The sequence below is a fragment of the Ranitomeya imitator genome, chromosome 1 (genome assembly GCF_032444005.1).
Source record: "Ranitomeya imitator isolate aRanImi1 chromosome 1, aRanImi1.pri, whole genome shotgun sequence".
Classification (NCBI taxonomy): domain Eukaryota; kingdom Metazoa; phylum Chordata; class Amphibia; order Anura; family Dendrobatidae; genus Ranitomeya; species Ranitomeya imitator.
This window is the reverse complement of record NC_091282.1, coordinates 1,219,042,039-1,219,060,338: the sequence shown is the minus strand read 5'-3', so window position 1 is coordinate 1,219,060,338 and position 18,300 is coordinate 1,219,042,039. Positions and strand designations below refer to the sequence as shown.

The 18,300-nt window shown below is 43.7% G+C and overlaps 1 protein-coding gene across 1 annotated transcript in view; it reads right to left on the bottom strand.

Moving 5' to 3' along the window:
* Nucleotides 1–8,553: 8,553 nt before the first annotated feature.
* Nucleotides 8,554–18,300, bottom strand: part of LOC138657336 (uncharacterized) — an 80,461-nt gene continuing 70,714 nt past the window's right edge. The window contains exon 5 of the mRNA XM_069745073.1: nt 8,554–9,463. Within this exon, the coding sequence (XP_069601174.1) occupies nt 9,260–9,463 (204 nt within the window). The 3' untranslated portion in view covers nt 8,554–9,259. The remainder of the gene's footprint in view (nt 9,464–18,300) is intronic.

The following is an 18,300-nucleotide window of genomic DNA, read 5'->3' as shown; positions in this document are numbered from 1 at the left end:
TGTGGGTCCCCGACTTCGTGTTGGGGATCTGGTTTGGTTATCTTCTCGTCATATTCCTATGAAGGTTTCCTCTCCTAAATTTAAACCTCATTTTATTGGTCCGTATAGGATTTCTGAGATTCTCAATCCTGTGACTTTTCGTCTGACCCTCCCAGACTCCTTTTCCATACATAATGTATTCCATAGGTCGTTGTTGCGGAGATACGTGGCACCTATGGTTCCTTCTGTTGAGCCTCCTGCCCCGGTTTTGGTGGAGGGGGAATTGGAGTATATTGTGGAGAAAATTTTGGATTCTCGTGATTCTAGACGGAAACTCCAGTATCTGGTTAAATGGAAGGGTTATGCTCAGGAAGATAATTCCTGGGTTTTTGCCTCTGATGTCCATGCTCCAGATCTTGTTCGTGCCTTTCATGTGGCTCATCCTGGTCGGCCTGGGGGCTCTGGTGAGGGTTCGGTGACCCCTCCTCAAGGGGGGGGGGTACTGTTGTGAATTCTGTGGCTGAATTCACTCCTGTGGTCACAAGTGGTACTGCAGCTTCTGAGCTTCCTCCCTCAGGTGTTCTGGTGAGCTCGTTGGCTGCTTTGTTATTTAACTCCGCCTGATTCTGTCTTCCTTGCTCCTGGTCAATGTTCCAGTGTTGGACCTGAGCTTCTGGATCTTTCCTGTGGCCTGCTGCTCTGCTTAGATAAGTGCTTCTTTGCTTTTGTTGCTACTTTTTCTGTCCAGCTTGTCAATTCGTTTTGCTGGAAGCTCTGAGACGCAAAGGGTGTACCGCCGTGCCGTTAGTTAGGCACGGTGGGTCTTTTTGCCCCCTTTGCGTGGTTTTTTGCTTTAGGGTTTTTTGTAGACTGCAAAGTTCTCTTTGCTATCCTCGCTCTATCTAGAATATCGGGCCTCACTTTGCTGAATCTATTTCATCCCTACGTTTGTCTTTTCATCTTGCTAACAGTCATTATATGTGGGGGGCTGCCTTTTCCTTTGGGGTATTTCTCTGAGGCAAGTCAGGCTTGTTTTTCTATCTTCAGGCTAGTCAGCTCCTCAGGCTGTGCCGAGTTGCATAGGTAGTGTCAGGTGCAATCCACAGCTGCCTTTAGTTGTGTTTAGGATAGGTTCAGGTATTGCGGTCTACAGAGATTCCACGTCTCAGAGCTCGTTCTATTGTTTTTGGGTTTTGTCAGATCACTGTTGTGCTCTGATTTCTGGCACACTGTGTCACTGGATTGCCTTCATAACACTCATGGCTGCACTAGCTCAAAAGGTGCTTCTACCCAATACTGAGCAAAGGGGCTGGAGACTTATGACCATGTGATAGTTTAGTTTTTCTTTTTTAATAAATTAGCAAAAATTTCTACATTTCTGTTTTTTTTCAGTCAAGATGGGGTGTAGAGTGTACAGTAATGAGAAAAAATGAACTTTATTGAATTTACCAAATGGCTGCAATGAAACAAAGAGTGAAAAATGTGAAGGGGTCTGAATACTTTCCGCACCCACTGTATATTACTATATGGCATCTTCATCACACGGTATGGTGGTAAATGGAAATCCATACGGGATTCTTAATCTCCACCTCCATGACTCTACGGTATTGGAGACATGTAAATATATATCCGCCCAAGATTTATTACTGAGAGAAGTAAAAGCTGCTGGTCTGCGTGGGAAATGAGGGAGGATCTAAAGTGATCCTTCACGGTTGACTCAGTGATTTCCAAATTAATCTACAGGGCGTTGCGGGCAACTGAAAATGACCAGACGGAGACGCGTGCCTCTGTGTGGGGGATCGAGCAGATCTCTGGGCCCCCGTTTATTGTTTATAAGTTTTCATAGTCATAGAAATTATACTTCAACCAATCAGCATAAGAATACGCTCACAGTTCATAACCTATAAGAATACAGGAAAAACTTAACCCATGAGGATACAGGAAAAATGGAAACTACAGATATGGTCGTGTCTTTTTGGCATAACAAAGATATTAACAGATGCCTCAGTCTTGTATAACGATACACCCACGAGTCTCTTATCTGCCTCGAGTTAGAACACTCAAGGTCTTTATACCAATTATAAATCATAGCCTAGTTGAATAACAAAATGTTATCTTCGTGAGAAACAGGACAGAGTTACTTCATGGCAGCTGTAACCTTCTACCTAAGTAAATAACAGAATTTATCTTTAACCAACAAGAAAATGGAGTCAAAGCACAAAATGGAGAATCTAGCACAAAATGGAGAATCTTTCATAATTTGTTCCGTCACATTCCCCCCTAGATAAATTTTGTTAATTAATGTCCAGCATCAGAGATACTATCCCAAGCTATAAGCTCGAGGGGTACTGGTCTTCACATGACTGGTGCCATGTTACCAGTCAGGGCTGTTGTGGCGTACCCATCCCCCCTGTATACTAGAATTTACGAATAACAATTATTGATAACGGTGGTGGGGAACTTTTGAAGATAGCCATACGCTTGGCTTCAACATCTTCATCTGGTAACTTTGTGAAATCGGTGTAGAGAAGAGCAGGGGTGGCAAGGCTTTTGGTTTCATCATTAGTTGTCTTAGTGCAGAATTTCCTAATACATACAGAAATACACCAAAGAACAAGTTTTAGTATTACATACATGACAAGGATAAAGGCAGCGAAGTGTAACAAACTTTGCAAGATTCCAGCTATCCAGCCCCAAAGTCCCTCAAACCAATTGGCTGGATTAAGAAAGGAGAAGCTGTCTGCCCACCAACTGTCCTTATTACGGTCATTGTCTTTATCATATTGATCTCTTACTTTTTGAATGTCTTCTAACTTTAACTTTAGAGTACTATTGGGATCTATATAATGACAGAAAGCGGGTCCAATAATCTGACACATACCACCCTGTGCTGCTGTTAAGTAGTCCAGTACTACAGTGTGTTGATTAGTGACTATGATAAGTTGGTTTTGGACAGCGACAGTAGTATAAAGTATATCCAATATATCCCAAATTTCATCATCTAGATAGTCTGTAGCCCTAACCAATTTATCCCACATTTGTGTAATCATAGGGTAAATGAAAATAGAACTGAATTTTATTGGCTATACCCATCTGTACTATTAATCTTTCATGATATTGTACAAACTTATTATTCAAGGATGTTGGAGAATTTAGGCTGTCCCATGCGGTTACCAATAATAATATGGAAAATGCGAAAAACTAAAACATTATGTTCCCTTATTTGCTACTAGTCTGTTTGACCAGCTTGCAGTGCGATACGTGTATCCATGTCGGCCTTCCTTCCAGCTTTACTGACATAGGAGTAATGAGGAGGACTTGGTAGGGACAGTCATACAAGGGTTCTAGTCTGTGTTTTCTGACATAGCCTTTTCACGACCACAAAATCACCAGACTTCAAGTTGTGACAAATATCGGTTTCTGCTGAATCTGGAAGGGAAGAAAAAAACTAAAACATGGGTGTTAGCAACATTTTTACTAAGCTGAATAACATATTGAACAGCACGGTCAGTTTCTTCTGACAACTACTGAGGCTTGAAATTTGCAACTGAGAACCTAGCACCAAACAATATCTTATATGGGGACAGGCCATGTTTTGCAATAGGGGTAGTACGAACGTGTAAGAGCCCCGGCCATGGAGCCGTAGTCTCCTGCGTCATTTTGGTCAATTGTCCCTTCAGTGTGCCGTTCAGCCTCTTATCTTTCCCACTAGATTGTGGATGGTACGGAGTATGGAGGGCTACAGTGGATCCAAGCATTGTCAGAACCTCCTGATACATATGAGAAGAAAAGGCCGGGCCTTGGTCACTTTCAACAACTTCTGGAACACAATATCTGCATATAACTTCCATCACCAGTTTCTTTGCTGTGGTTTTTGCAGTCATGTTGGTAACGGGGAATGCTTCTGGCCAACTGGAGAACATGTCGACAACCACCAGACAATATTCATACCTTCCAGACTTAGGCAACGTGATGTGGTCCACCTGGAGCCTTTGGAAAGGATAGTCGGGCGTAGCAAGGTGCTTCGGGGCTACACGATGAAGTTGACCGGGATTGCAGGTCTGACAGATGTTACATGCACGGTTGAGTGCTGTCAGGGCTGTAGAAATACCTGGAGTCCAGTAGAATTTTTGTACCAGGGCAAGGGCCTGGTTTTTTTCCTTGATGTGTGGGCCCATGCGCCCACGTGGCAATAGCAGGGTAGATCCGCTTAGGGAAACACACAAGTTGGTCCTTTTTCCAGTGACCATTGTCCATACGTGCTCCATCAGCTTTCCACTGCTTCATTTCTTCCTTTGGAGACATTCTCTGCATTGTCATTAAGTGGTCTCGCGGGGTCCGACAGAAAACTTCAGTCTGTTGTGGATCATCAGGTTCCTGTAGAGTCAGTGTTTCTTGTAACTGTTTACGCTGAGAGCGTGTGGTCACCAAAGCTGGTATGGTCTGTTCAACGGGTAGGAGAGCAGCAGCTTTTGCTTGCATATCCGCAAAGGTGTTACCAACAGTCTGTGGTCTGTTCCATAGTACCGTGCTCCTTAACTTTGATAATGGCCACCTGAGTAGGTAATTTGATTGAGTCCATGAGGGTTTTAACAGATTCAACATTCTTCACTGGAGTCCCGGTGGTAGTAATAAACCCTAGATTGGCCCATAGGGCTCCGAAATCATGAGCAATACCAAATGCATACTGTGAGTCCGTGTATATATTAGCCTGCCTGTCTTTGGCCAAAGTACATGCAGTAGACAGAGCCTGAAGTTCTACTTCTTGTGCTGACTGTGAGGGAGGGAGTGCAGCTCCGTGCTCTACAGTGTCTTCCGTAGTAACAGTGTATCCTGTGTGGAATCTGCCAAAATCATCAGCATATCTTGAACCGTCTTTCAGGGCATTGTAAAGAGGTTGCATTATACGGGATGCGTCTGGTATCCACTGACAACAATAAGTACATAGTCCAAAAAAACGCTGGAGTTCAGTCTCATCTTTTGGGAAAGGAAGGGAGCTGACGGCTATTTTTCTTTCTTCTGTGAGGTGTCTGGCACCCTGAAGGAGACAGTGACCCAAAAATATCACTTGACCAAGGCAGAACCGAAGTTTCGAGGCTGAAACCCGACAGTTCAGATCTGCCAGATACTTGAGGAGGCTAACAGTGGCAACAATGGCTTCCTGCTCTGTCCATACACAGAAGAAAAGATCAGCCACATACTGAAGCAGCGTGACATAGGGGTGATTTAACTGCCAGGGTAAAAGACACTCACCCATATTTTTTGCAAACTGATTGGGACTGTTTTGGGCTCCTTGTGGCATAACTGTCCACATCAATTGTCATCCCTGATAAATGAATGCAAACAGAAACTGGCAATCTGGGTGTAATGGAATGCTGAAGAAGGCATTGGCGAGGTCGATAACTGTGAACCAAGCAGCGTCTTGAGGTATCTGGGACAAGAGTATGTGGATTAGGCACCACTGGAGTTTCTAGAACAGTAGCTGCATTAACTGCCCGTAGGTCTTGTACCAGCCGGTACACAGGGGGTTGGCCGGGTGGGGTCTTTTTCTTAACAGGAAACAAGGGAGTGTTACATGGAGAAACACAGGGTGCCAGGGCACCATTATCGAGTAACGTTTGTATTTGACCCTTGAGGCCCTGCTCCTGATCATGTTTCAAAGGGTACTGATGGACTTTGGGAAAAGGGGCACCAGGTTTGAGAAACACTTTTACTGGTTTTACAGGCATTATTGGGGGTGGATCTGGGCCTATCAGGGCCATCATAACCGTGGAAAGGGTATGTAAGAAACAGATCTCATTATGTTCATCTGCATAGGGGTTATATAACGTAAGGACCATCTGACCATCATCTTGGAATTATATTCTGGAGCGGAACTGTGATAATAAATCTGCCCTCAGTAAATTTACCGGACATGTGGGAGAGATTAGGAACTGAGCAGTAACTTCAGGGAAAGGTCCCACAGGGATGGGTTTTGTGAGAGTATATTTATTGGGTCTGCCATCTACTCTAATTAAAACAAGCTCTTGATCTGAGAATTGACATGGCGGGGCTTGGGAGGGAGATTCCCAGACATAGGGTTAAAATGGATATTGGAGTATGGGACTGGATTTGTGTATGGTGGGAGGGGGGCTGGAGCTGGAGTCTGGGCCACTGATAAGGAACGGAGCTGTGTCCTTGAAGCTGCGGCTCCTTGAAGCTGCGGTGGGGGCTAGAGAGTGAGCAAAAAATCACTGCAGTTGCTGATTTAACCTCTAATTTCCCTGCTGATGCAGAATGGGTTAAGTTCTTCTGAAAACTTTGTACTACTTTTTTTAATGCATCGTCCAGAATGGAAGTCTCAATATCGGGTCTCACTGACATTATTGCCTCTTTCAATTCAGATTTAAGGCTCAGACATCAAAGCTGCCACAAAAAGGTGTGAATGGGCTTTATTATACAGTGAAAACCCCAGATCTTTAAATACTACCATAAGACGCCCATAGAACTTCTCGGCAGTCCAGGATATATTGGTGCCTTGGGGTTAAGGGGCATAGGGCTTACAGTCGGGAGAAGAGGCTTAATTTCCTGGGGAGGGACCATATTACCTAACAGGGAGCACCCCTGTTTCAGATTATTATTTTTAATTATTTGTCTTTCTAACACATTACCCTCAATCACTTTCTCAGTTCCTTCCTGCACCGCAAACATCCAGTTTTTGTCATAGTAATAGACAACTTTCCTTTTTCAACGTAACAAAAACAAATCCAAATTCACTTCCTCCGTTAATCCTTAATTTGCTATATATCAACTAGGCTTGAGCGAAACGGATCGTTCATTTTCAAAAGTCGCCGACTTTTGGCAAAGTCGGGTTTCCTGAAACCCGACCCGATCCCTGTGTGAGGTCGGCCATGCGGTACGCGACTTTTGCGCCAAAGTCACGTTTCATATGATGCGCTTGGCGCCATTTTTTCAGCCAAAGAAGGAGCGTGGGCAGAGTGATGACATAGGTCTTAGGGGCGTGGACGCCTATCGTCATCTTGTCGATTGTGCGCAGGAGCGATTTGCAATGTGTAACACCAGCTTTTCTGTTCAGGGATGGAGGGGAGAGAGATTGAGAGAGAGAGGGAGAGGGAGACAGAGAGGGAGAGGGAGAGGGAGAGAGAGAGAAAAAATAAATAATTCAAAAAAAAAAAAAAAAATTCCCATTGACTTTGCATTGGGTTTCGTGTTTCGGTCAATCCCCGACTTTTTGCCATAATCGGCTGATTTCACTCGACTCGACTTTAGACATAGTCGGGTTTCGCGAAACCCGACTCGACCCTAAAAAAGTAAAAGTCGCTCAACCCTAATATCAACCATTCAACTTGAAGCAGGTGAATCTTTCACCAATCTTTCAATTACACTGATAACCAAACAATCTCTTACAAGTTTCCTTCTAAAACTAGGCCCCATTTTTTACTTTAAACTTACAATATTTCTTTCTAATTCAATACAATATTGTACTATTACTTCAAACAAAACACAGATCTCCCAGCACATACTACACAAGGATAGAAAATTCTGAGAGAACGCAGCGACTTGCCCCCTCCATACCAGAGACACAGAACAGATAAGAACATCACAGCATTCCTCAACACAAAAGAAAGCAATAGTGCAGATGTTTGACCCCTCCCATCTTGGAAATTTCACACAGAAATGGAGTACAGCAGTTCTCAGACTTAATTAATTTCTACAAAACCTTCATCACACAATTCCCATGCCAGAACACCTTAGAAAAACCAATGATTGAGAATATTTTCCCCATCTTTGGGCTAACAATATCAGATTCATCACACAAATTCAAAGTCTTCTCTTACTTCCATGGAAACATGATTCTCCTTTAGAGCTAAATATCCTTACTTTGTCGTGCATAGTACTAGAGCGGCCGTATAGTCTATTCCACTGGGTCTACCTGTCCCCCGCTGGGACAACCCAAAAACACGGTACTCAGTGAAAGGAGGAGGGCGTCTTAAACTTCCCTCCGGACACCTCTGGATATATATACTGTATACTTCTATATATTCCTGAGTTACGTATCCTACCCAATCTTCGATCACCTCACCGCGCCTGATTCTAACAATGATCAGGAATTCAGGATATTTTGACTAAAAAGAGAATTACATCACTGGTCAATCCGGGGTGTCCGTCCCTTATGAGGTACGGTTCGAGCACTGGGCTCCCAACGGAACTACACCTCTATATGATTCCACCCAAAAATCACCCCACCATCGGGGACAAACCTCAGATCCTCTTTGCAGCACAAACACAGGAAAACCACACCAAACGGTCAGTCTGGACAGTATAACTGCCAACTTACCGTGGTTGTTGTGGAGGATGATCAGTCCCAATTTTCCAGTGCCTGTGTCCGGTCCGAGGGTCCTTTGTCTTGTTGTCCTCCGGGGGGCAGAGGCGTTCCTGTTTGGGGCCCCACGTTACGGTCGCCAAGCTGTTGAGGGAGAATCTAAATTGATCCTTCACGGTTGACTCAGTGATTTCCAAATTAATCTACAGGGCGTTGCCGGCAACTGAAAATGACCAGACGGAGACGCGTGCCTCTGTGTGGGGGATCGAGCAGATCTCTGGGCCCCCATTTATTGTGTATGAGTTTTCATTGTCATAGAAATTATACTTCAACCAATCAGCATAAGAACAGTTCTTAACCTATAAGAATACAGGAAAAACTTAACCCATGAGGATACAGGAAAAATGGAAACTACACATATGGTCGTGTCTTTTTGGCAAAACAAAGATATTAACAGATGCCTCAGTCTTGTATAGCGATACACCCACGAGTCTCTTTTCTGGCTCGAGTTAGAACACTCAAGGTCTTTATACCAATTATAAATCATAGCCTAGTTGAATAACAAAATGTTATCTTCGTGAGAAACAGGACAGTTACTTCATGGCAGCTGTTACCTTCTACCTAAGTAAATAACAGAATTTATCTTTAACCAACAAGAAAATGGAGTCAAAGCACAAAATGGAGAATCTAGCACAAAATGGAGAATCTTTCATAATTCGTTCCTTCACACCATCATCATGTTACAAAGCTGATAGAATAATTTACATTTTCTTACTTTATTTTCTTACAATTTGTGACATTTTATTTAGATTGGTTTAATTTAAATGCAAAATCTTAACAATAATGTGAGCATTGCCTCCTCCTCTAGTGGTCGTAATTGTGCATCATTATTAAGGTTGCGGGATATTTAGCGTTGGCTCTATAATCTCTAATCCGCGGCCGAATAACTGCTGCTGATTATTTGTTGTAATCTTCTTGGGTGACCATCAGATTATAATGTGTAGCTCCGTTCCATGTGCCTTCAACTTCCGCCTCAAACCCAAATAAGGTCCTGACTCTCGCCCGGTACGGCACAATCAGGTCTGCTTTCATCACCGAAGCCACCACTCGTACGGCTAAACCAGGAGGAACCTCCATGTTGGAGCTGGATGAAAATCTCACCTGAGTGAAGAGTAATCAGAAATGATCAGATCAGAAATGGACAATTCTCCATCCAGAAGACAGAAGCAAATGGATAATGTAAAGAGTAAAAAGAATAAAGAGATGGAAAAGTGAGAACAGGAAATTAATTAGGGAAGAAAGATGGATGAGGAAGGGTGGAAAGGAGAAGAGCAAGTAATTAGGAATAAGGTGAAGGGAGGATAAGGAAAAATGGGAAAACGAATGGAAGGAAGAGAGAAAGAGGAAGAAGAATGTAAGAAGAAAGGAGGGAGAGAAGGAACAGAAGGAACGAGGAGAAGAAGGGAAGGAAGGAAGGACTTGTACTGCAGTACCATAACACTGAGAAATACAAACACTAAAGCACAATCTTATTACAATGGACAAACATAGCAATGGACCTTCTTTCTAATCATCTTGTTAAATCTAGGCCTGCAACAATGAGAATCCTTTATGTCAAAGAAGGTTTGATCATCATCACCACATATATTATGGTACAAGTGGAGTGCCCCCGTAGGGCAGTGGGGTACTCGGTACCGGGTCCTTCGGTTCTCAGGGGGATGCCATGGTGGCTGACCCGGTCCGTGGCCCTCGGGAGGTCCGTTGTAAAAGGAAAAGGTCTTTAAAGGGATAGTGTTCGTGACGCCACCTGTGGTATTCGGTCAGGGTGACCGACGCTACTTAGGGGTCCACTGGGGTGATGTTATGGCAGCTAGATGGTATACCTTCCCAAAGGTGAAGTATGTCCCCAGGGCTTCCCAGAGTGTAGATGGTGGATGGTGTGAGGTGCAGTGAAGAACGAGGACACAGGGTTGCAGACTCTTTACCTTTACTGAAGGTTTCAGCATCCACAGTCCAGAGCACCGGATCACAGGGCAGGCAGAGTCCGGCCGGTCTGAAGGCAAATCCAGAGTCCCCTTATCCAGGTGGAAATCAGTAGCCTTCCTCTAGCACCTGGGTGTTGTAGTACCTTACTGCTGAGCCTCTCATAAGGTCCTCACAGCTGTTGTAGATGTTCTAGATGTTGTGTCTCTCTCTGTCCCCCAGATGGATAGGACAAACCCATATGACTGATGGCCTGAGGCTTTTTACAGGGACTCTAGCATGCCCTGGCCCCCACAAGTTGCCACTGTGCCTCCTGGGTATTGGGCGGATCAGTAACTTGAAATTAGCTGTACTGCCGGTCTCTGGAGCAAGGCATAAAGGACTGTTGCTCCCTTGGTGTTCCGGCTACCGGATCCTGCGCCTCAGAAGGAGGCAGCCTGTGCAGGGCAAAACTCCTTCTGGTTTCCTCTCCTTTTGCTATGACTTCTTCTCACTCTCTACAATACAGTTCTCTGTTCGTGTCTCATTCTTAGGGGCTGCCGCACGTGGGGCAGGCGCAGCTTTGTGACCTTCAGTCTAGGCCTCTGACAGGATCCCACCCCTGTCAGGGACCAACTACCTGAGCGGAGCTCAGATAGCAACTGCCCTGAGCCAAGCTCAGTCAAAATAGGAGCATAGCTCCCCTTGGTGGAATGGAGTGTGAAGCGTGTTGCATGTTTGTGATTCCTGGTAAAGTGATCTCCTTTATTGCCTCCAAACGTAACATCACTCCCCCCTAGAGGAGAATGATATTACTGCAATGACCAGGACCCTGGGGCGCTGCACCTTCCTCCCCCCCCCCCATCACCCCGCCCCCCCACTCTCCCCACCCCCCGGGACTGGGAAAAGAAAACAACAATATATTACCAAAAAGACATGCAATTTTTAAATGCTTTAAAACAAGTTAATATACAGTTATATGAAAAAGTTTGGGCACCCCTATTAATCTTAAGCTTAATGTTTTATAAAAATTGTTTTTTTTTTGCAACAGCTATTTCAGTTTCATATATCTAATAACTGTTGGACACAGTAATGTTTCTGCCTTGAAATGAGGTTTATTGTACTAACAGAAAATGTGCAATCTGCATTCAAACAAAATTTGACAGGTGCATAAGTATGGGCACCCCACCAGAAAAGTGACAATAATATTTAGTAGATCCTCCTTTTGCAAAAATAACAGCCTCTAGTCGCTTCCTGTAGCTTTTAATGAGGTCCTGGATCCTGGATGAAGGTATATTTGACCATTCCTCTTTACAAAACAATTCCAGTTCAGTTAAGTTTGATGGTCGCCGAGCATGGACAGCCCTCTTCAAATGATCCCACAGATGTTCAATGATATTCAGGTCTGGGGACTGGGATGGCCATTCCAGAACAGTGTAATTGTTCCTCTGAATAAATGCCTGAGTAAATTTGGAGCGGTGTTTTGGATCATTGTCTTGCTGAAAGATCCATCCCCTGCGTAACTTCAACTTTGTCACTGATTCATGAACATTATTGTCTAGAATCTGCTGATACTGAGAGGAATCAATGCGTTCCTCAACTTTAACAAGATTCCCGGTGCCGGCATTGGCCACACAGCCCCAAAGCATGATGGAACCTCCACCAAATTTTACTGTGGGTAGCAAGTGTTTTTCTTGGAATGCTGTGTTTTTTGGCCGCCATGCGTAATGCCTTTTTGTATGACCAAACAACTCAATCTTGGTTTCATCAGTCCACAGGACCTTCTTCCAAAAAGAAATTGGCTTCTCCAAATGTGCTTTTGCATACCTCAGCCGACTCTGTTTGTGGCGTGCTTGCAGAAACGGCTTCTTTCGCATCACTCTCCCATACAGCTTCTCCTTGTGCAAAGTGCGTTGTATAGTTGACCGATGCACAGTGACACCATCTGCAGCAAGTTGATGCTGCCGCTCTCTGGAGGTGGTCTGAGGATGGTCCTTGACTGATCTCACCATTCTTCTTCTCTGCCTTTCTGATGTTTTTCTTGGCCTGCCACTTCTGGCCTTAACAAGAACTGTACCTGTGTTCTTCCATTTCCTTACTATGTTCCTCACAGTGGAAATTGACAGGTTAAATCTCTGAGACAGCTTTTTGTATCCTTCCCCTGAACAACTATGTTGAATAATCTTTGTTTTCAGATCATTAGACAGTTGTTTTGAGGAGCCCATGATGCCACTCTTCAGAGGAGATTCAAACAGGAGAACAAAACCAGGGATTCAAGCTTCAGGAGGCTAATTTGCATATTCCAGGTGCCTTCTGGGAGAAGCGAAGTCTCCCTAAGTTAGAAGATCGTTGGGTACAGCCGGGACCAGCTGCTTCGAAAGCATCACCAAACCAGGGATTCAAGCTTCAGGAGGCTAATTTGCATATTCCAGGTGCCTTCTGGGAGAAGCGAAGTCTCCCTAAGCTAGAAGATCGTTGGGTACAGCCGGGACCAGCTGCTTCGAAAGCATCACCAAACCAGGGATTCAAGCTTCAGGAGGCTAATTTGCATATTCCAGGTGCCTTCTGGGAGAAGCGAAGTCTCCCTAAGCTAGAAGATCGTTGGGTACAGCCGGGACCAGCTGCTTCGAAAGCATCACCAAACCAGGGATTCAAGCTTCAGGAGGCTAATTTGCATATTCCAGGTGCCTTCTGGGAGAAGCGAAGTCTCCCTAAGCTAGAAGATCGTTGGGTACAGCCGGGACCAGCTGCTTCGAAAGCATCACCAAACCAGGGATTCAAGCTTCAGGAGGCTAATTTGCATATTCCAGGTGCCTTCTGGGAGAAGCGAAGTCTCCCTAAGCTAGAAGATCGTTGGGTACAGCCGGGACCAGCTGCTTCGAAAGCATCACCAAACCAGGGATTCAAGCTTCAGGAGGCTAATTTGCATATTCCAGGTGCCTTCTGGGAGAAGCGAAGTCTCCCTAAGCTAGAAGATCGTTGGGTACAGCCGGGACCAGCTGCTTCGAAAGCATCACCAAACCAGGGATTCAAGCTTCAGGAGGCTAATTTGCATATTCCAGGTGCCTTCTGGGAGAAGCGAAGTCTCCCTAAGCTAGAAGATCGTTGGGTACAGCCGGGACCAGCTGCTTCGAAAGCATCACCAAACCAGGGATTCAAGCTTCAGGAGGCTAATTTGCATATTCCAGGTGCCTTCTGGGAGAAGCGAAGTCTCCCTAAGCTAGAAGATCGTTGGGTACAGCCGGGACCAGCTGCTTCGAAAGCATCACCAAACCAGGAATTCAAGCTTCAGGAGGCTAATTTGCATATTCCAGGTGCCTTCTGGGAGAAGCGAAGTCTCCCTAAGCTAGAAGATCGTTGGGTACAGCCGGGACCAGCTGCTTCGAAAGCATCACCAAACCAGGGATTCAAGCTTCAGGAGGCTAATTTGCATATTCCAGGTGCCTTCTGGGAGAAGCGAAGTCTCCCTAAGCTAGAAGATCGTTGGGTACAGCCGGGACCAGCTGCTTCGAAAGCATCACCAAACCAGGGATTCAAGCTTCAGGAGGCTAATTTGCATATTCCAGGTGCCTTCTGGGAGAAGCGAAGTCTCCCTAAGCTAGAAGATCGTTGGGTACAGCCGGGACCAGCTGCTTCGAAAGCATCACCAAACCAGGGATTCAAGCTTCAGGAGGCTAATTTGCATATTCCAGGTGCCTTCTGGGAGAAGCGAAGTCTCCCTAAGCTAGAAGATCGTTGGGTACAGCCGGGACCAGCTGCTTCGAAAGCATCACCAAACCAGGGATTCAAGCTTCAGGAGGCTAATTTGCATATTCCAGGTGCCTTCTGGGAGAAGCGAAGTCTCCCTAAGCTAGAAGAAAGTAAAGGAAGAAAGTAAAGGAACTGGATGCACAGGTAGTTTTTTCTTCTATCCTTCCAGTAGATGGGCATGGCACCAGGAGATGGAACAGGATCCTTGATGCAAACAACTGGCTAAGACGATGGTGCAGACAACAAGGATTTGGATTCCTGGACCACGGTGTGAATTACTGGTATGATGGACTCCTCGCCAGAGACGGACTACACCTCAACAAACCTGGGAAACACACATTCGCCAGAAGACTCGCTACACTCATCAGGAGGGCGTTAAACTAGAAGAAGAGGGGACGGGAAGAAAAACATTAGACTCGAACAAAGACGACCCAGGAAAACATACTCAGAAGGGAGGTAAGAACATTTCTAAAACAATCCACAGTGAGGAGATTGGAACAAAACAAAATCCTCTAAACTGCATGCTCGCAAACGCCAGAAGCCTGACAAACAAGATGGAAGAACTAGAAGCAGAAATATCTACAGGTAACTTTGACATAGTGGGAATAACCGAGACATGGTTAGATGAAAGCTATGACTGGGCAGTTAACTTACAGGGTTACAGTCTGTTTAGAAAGGATCGTAAAAATCGGAGAGGAGGAGGGGTTTGTCTCTATGTAAAGTCTTGTCTAAAGTCCACTTTAAGGGAGGATATTAGCGAAGGGAATGAGGATGTCGAGTCCATATGGGTTGAAATTCATGGAGGGAAAAATGGTAACAAAATTCTCATTGGGGTCTGTTACAAACCCCCAAATATAACAGAAAGCATGGAAAGTCTACTTCTAAAGCAGATAGATGAAGCTGCAACCCATAATGAGGTCCTGGTTATGGGGGACTTTAACTACCCGGATATTAACTGGGAAACAGAAACCTGTGAAACCCATAAAGGCAACAGGTTTCTACTAATAACCAAGAAAAATTATCTTTCACAATTGGTGCAGAATCCAACCAGAGGAGCAGCACTTTTAGACCTAATACTATCTAATAGACCTGACAGAATAACAAATCTGCAGGTGGTCGGGCATCTAGGAAATAGCGACCACAATATTGTACAGTTTCACCTGTCTTTCACTAGGAGGACTTGTCAGGGAGTCACAAAAACACTGAACTTTAGGAAGGCAAAGTCTGACCAGCTTAGAGATGCCCTTAATCTGGTAGACTGGGACAATATCCTCAGAAATGAGAATACAGATAATAAATGGGAAATGTTTAAGAACATCCTAAATAGGCAGTGTAAGCGGTTTATACCTTGTGGGAATAAAAGGACTAGAAATAGGAAAAACCCAATGTGGCTAAACAAAGAAGTAAGACAGGCAATTAACAGTAAAAAGAAAGCATTTGCACTACTAAAGCAGGATGGCACCATTGAAGCTCTAAAAAACTATAGGGAGAAAAATACTTTATCTAAAAAACGAATTAAAGCTGCCAAAAAGGAAACCGAGAAGCACATTGCTAAGGAGAGTAAAACTAATCCCAAACTGTTCTTCAACTATATCAATAGTAAAAGAATAAAAACTGAAAATGTAGGCCCCTTAAAAAATAGTGAGGAAAGAATGGTTGTAGATGACGAGGAAAAAGCTAACATATTAAACACCTTCTTCTCCACGGTATTCACGGCGGAAAATGAAATGCTAGGTGAAATCCCAAGAAACAATGAAAACCCTATATTAAGGGTCACCAATCTAACCCAAGAAGAGGTGCGAAACCGGCTAAATAAGATTAAAATAGATAAATCTCCGGGTCCGGATGGCATACACCCACGAGTACTAAGAGAACTAAGTAATGTAATAGATAAACCATTATTTCTTATTTTTAGTGACTCTATAGCGACAGGGTCTGTTCCGCAGGACTGGCGCATAGCAAATGTGGTGCCAATATTCAAAAAGGGCTCTAAAAGTGAACCTGGAAATTATAGGCCAGTAAGTCTAACCTCTATTGTTGGTAAAATATTTGAAGGGTTTCTGAGGGATGTTATTCTGGATTATCTCAATGAGAATAACTGTTTAACTCCATATCAGCATGGGTTTATGAGAAATCGCTCCTGTCAAACCAATCTAATCAGTTTTTATGAAGAGGTAAGCTATAGACTGGACCACGGTGAGTCATTGGACGTGGTATATCTCGATTTTTCCAAAGCGTTTGATACCGTGCCGCACAAGAGGTTGGTACACAAAATGAGAATGCTTGGTCTGGGGGAAAATGTGTGTAAATGGGTTAGTAACTGGCTTAGTGATAGAAAGCAGAGGGTGGTTATAAATGGTATAGTCTCTAACTGGGTCGCTGTGACCAGTGGGGTACCGCAGGGGTCAGTATTGGGACCTGTTCTCTTCAACATATTCATTAATGATCTGGTAGAAGGTTTACGCAGTAAAATATCGATATTTGCAGATGATACAAAACTATGTAAAGCAGTTAATACAAGAGAAGATAGTATTCTGCTACAGATGGATCTGGATAAGTTGGAAACTTGGGCTGAAAGGTGGCAGATGAGGTTTAACAATGATAAATGTAAGGTTATACACATGGGAAGAGGGAATCAATATCACCATTACACACTGAACGGGAAACCACTGGGTAAATCTGACAGGGAGAAGGACTTGGGGATCCTAGTTAATGATAAACTTACCTGGAGCAGCCAGTGCCAGGCAGCAGCTGCCAAGGCAAACAGGATCATGGGGTGCATTAAAAGAGGTCTGGATACACATGATGAGAGCATTATACTGCCTCTGTACAAATCCCTAGTTAGACCGCACATGGAGTACTGTGTCCAGTTTTGGGCACCGGTGCTCAGGAAGGATATAATGGAACTAGAGAGAGTACAAAGGAGGGCAACAAAATTAATAAAGGGGATGGGAGAACTACAATACCCAGATAGATTAGCGAAATTAGGATTATTTAGTCTAGAAAAAAGACGACTGAGGGGCGATCTAATAACCATGTATAAGTATATAAGGGGACAATACAAATATCTCGCTGAGGATCTGTTTATACCAAGGAAGGTGACGGGCACAAGGGGGCATTCTTTGCGTCTGGAGGAGAGAAGGTTTTTCCACCAACATAGAAGAGGATTCTTTACTGTTAGGGCAGTGAGAATCTGGAATTGCTTGCCTGAGGAGGTGGTGATGGCGAACTCAGTCGAGGGGTTCAAGAGAGGCCTGGATGTCTTCCTGGAGCAGAACAATATTGTATCATACAATTATTAGGTTCTGTAGAAGGACGTAGATCTGGGTATTTATTATGATGGAATATAGGCTGAACTGGATGGACAAATGTCTTTTTTCGGCCTTACTAACTATGTTACTATGTTACTAACTTGCAAGCGGCCACTTTAAGTAGCTTTTCTCATGATTGCATACACCTGGCTATGAAGTTCAAAGCTCAATGAGGTTAGAAAACAAAAAAAAGTGCTTTAGTAAGTCAGTAAAAAGTAGGCAGGAGTATTTAAAACAAGAAAATGATAAGGGTGCCCATACTTATGCACCTGTCAAATTTTGTTTGAATGCAGATTGCACATTTTCTGTTAGTACAATAAACCTTATTTCAAGGCAGAAACATTACTGTGTCCAACAGTTATTAGATATATGAAACTGAAATAGCTTTTGCAAAAAAAAAAAATTTTTATAAAACATTAAGCTTAAGATTAATAGGGGTGCCCAAACTTTTTCATATAACTGTATACTAAGCTTCCCTTTATGAGAGGTGAGAACACTTGAACGTCACAAACGAGAACATATTTGCAGTGCCGGCCTACTTCTATGGATGGAACATTTTAGCAACAATATATTAACTAACTATGAATTGTAATTACCTTTACAGGTATACTATCTATCAAGTGCAAAGGCAAACATTTTATTTTTATTCAAGTGCAAAACAATTATTCCTTTCTAAGTGCAAAACTTTTTCACTAACTAATTAACTAACTAACTAACTAACCCCCACGGGTTCACTTTAATTAAATGCAGAACAATCTATCAACCCCCCACGGGCTCACTGCATTTTCTTCAGTTTATTCAAAGTACATAATCTCAGACTATCTAACTTTTAACTCTATACTGTTAACTACATTCTATTGACTATGCAAACACAATTCTATCTAACTACTCAATACTTTCAAACATTATCACTTTAAGGCAAAGTGCAACAAATGAACATTCCCTTTAAGGGCAATCTCAAGTCTTTTCTGAGGT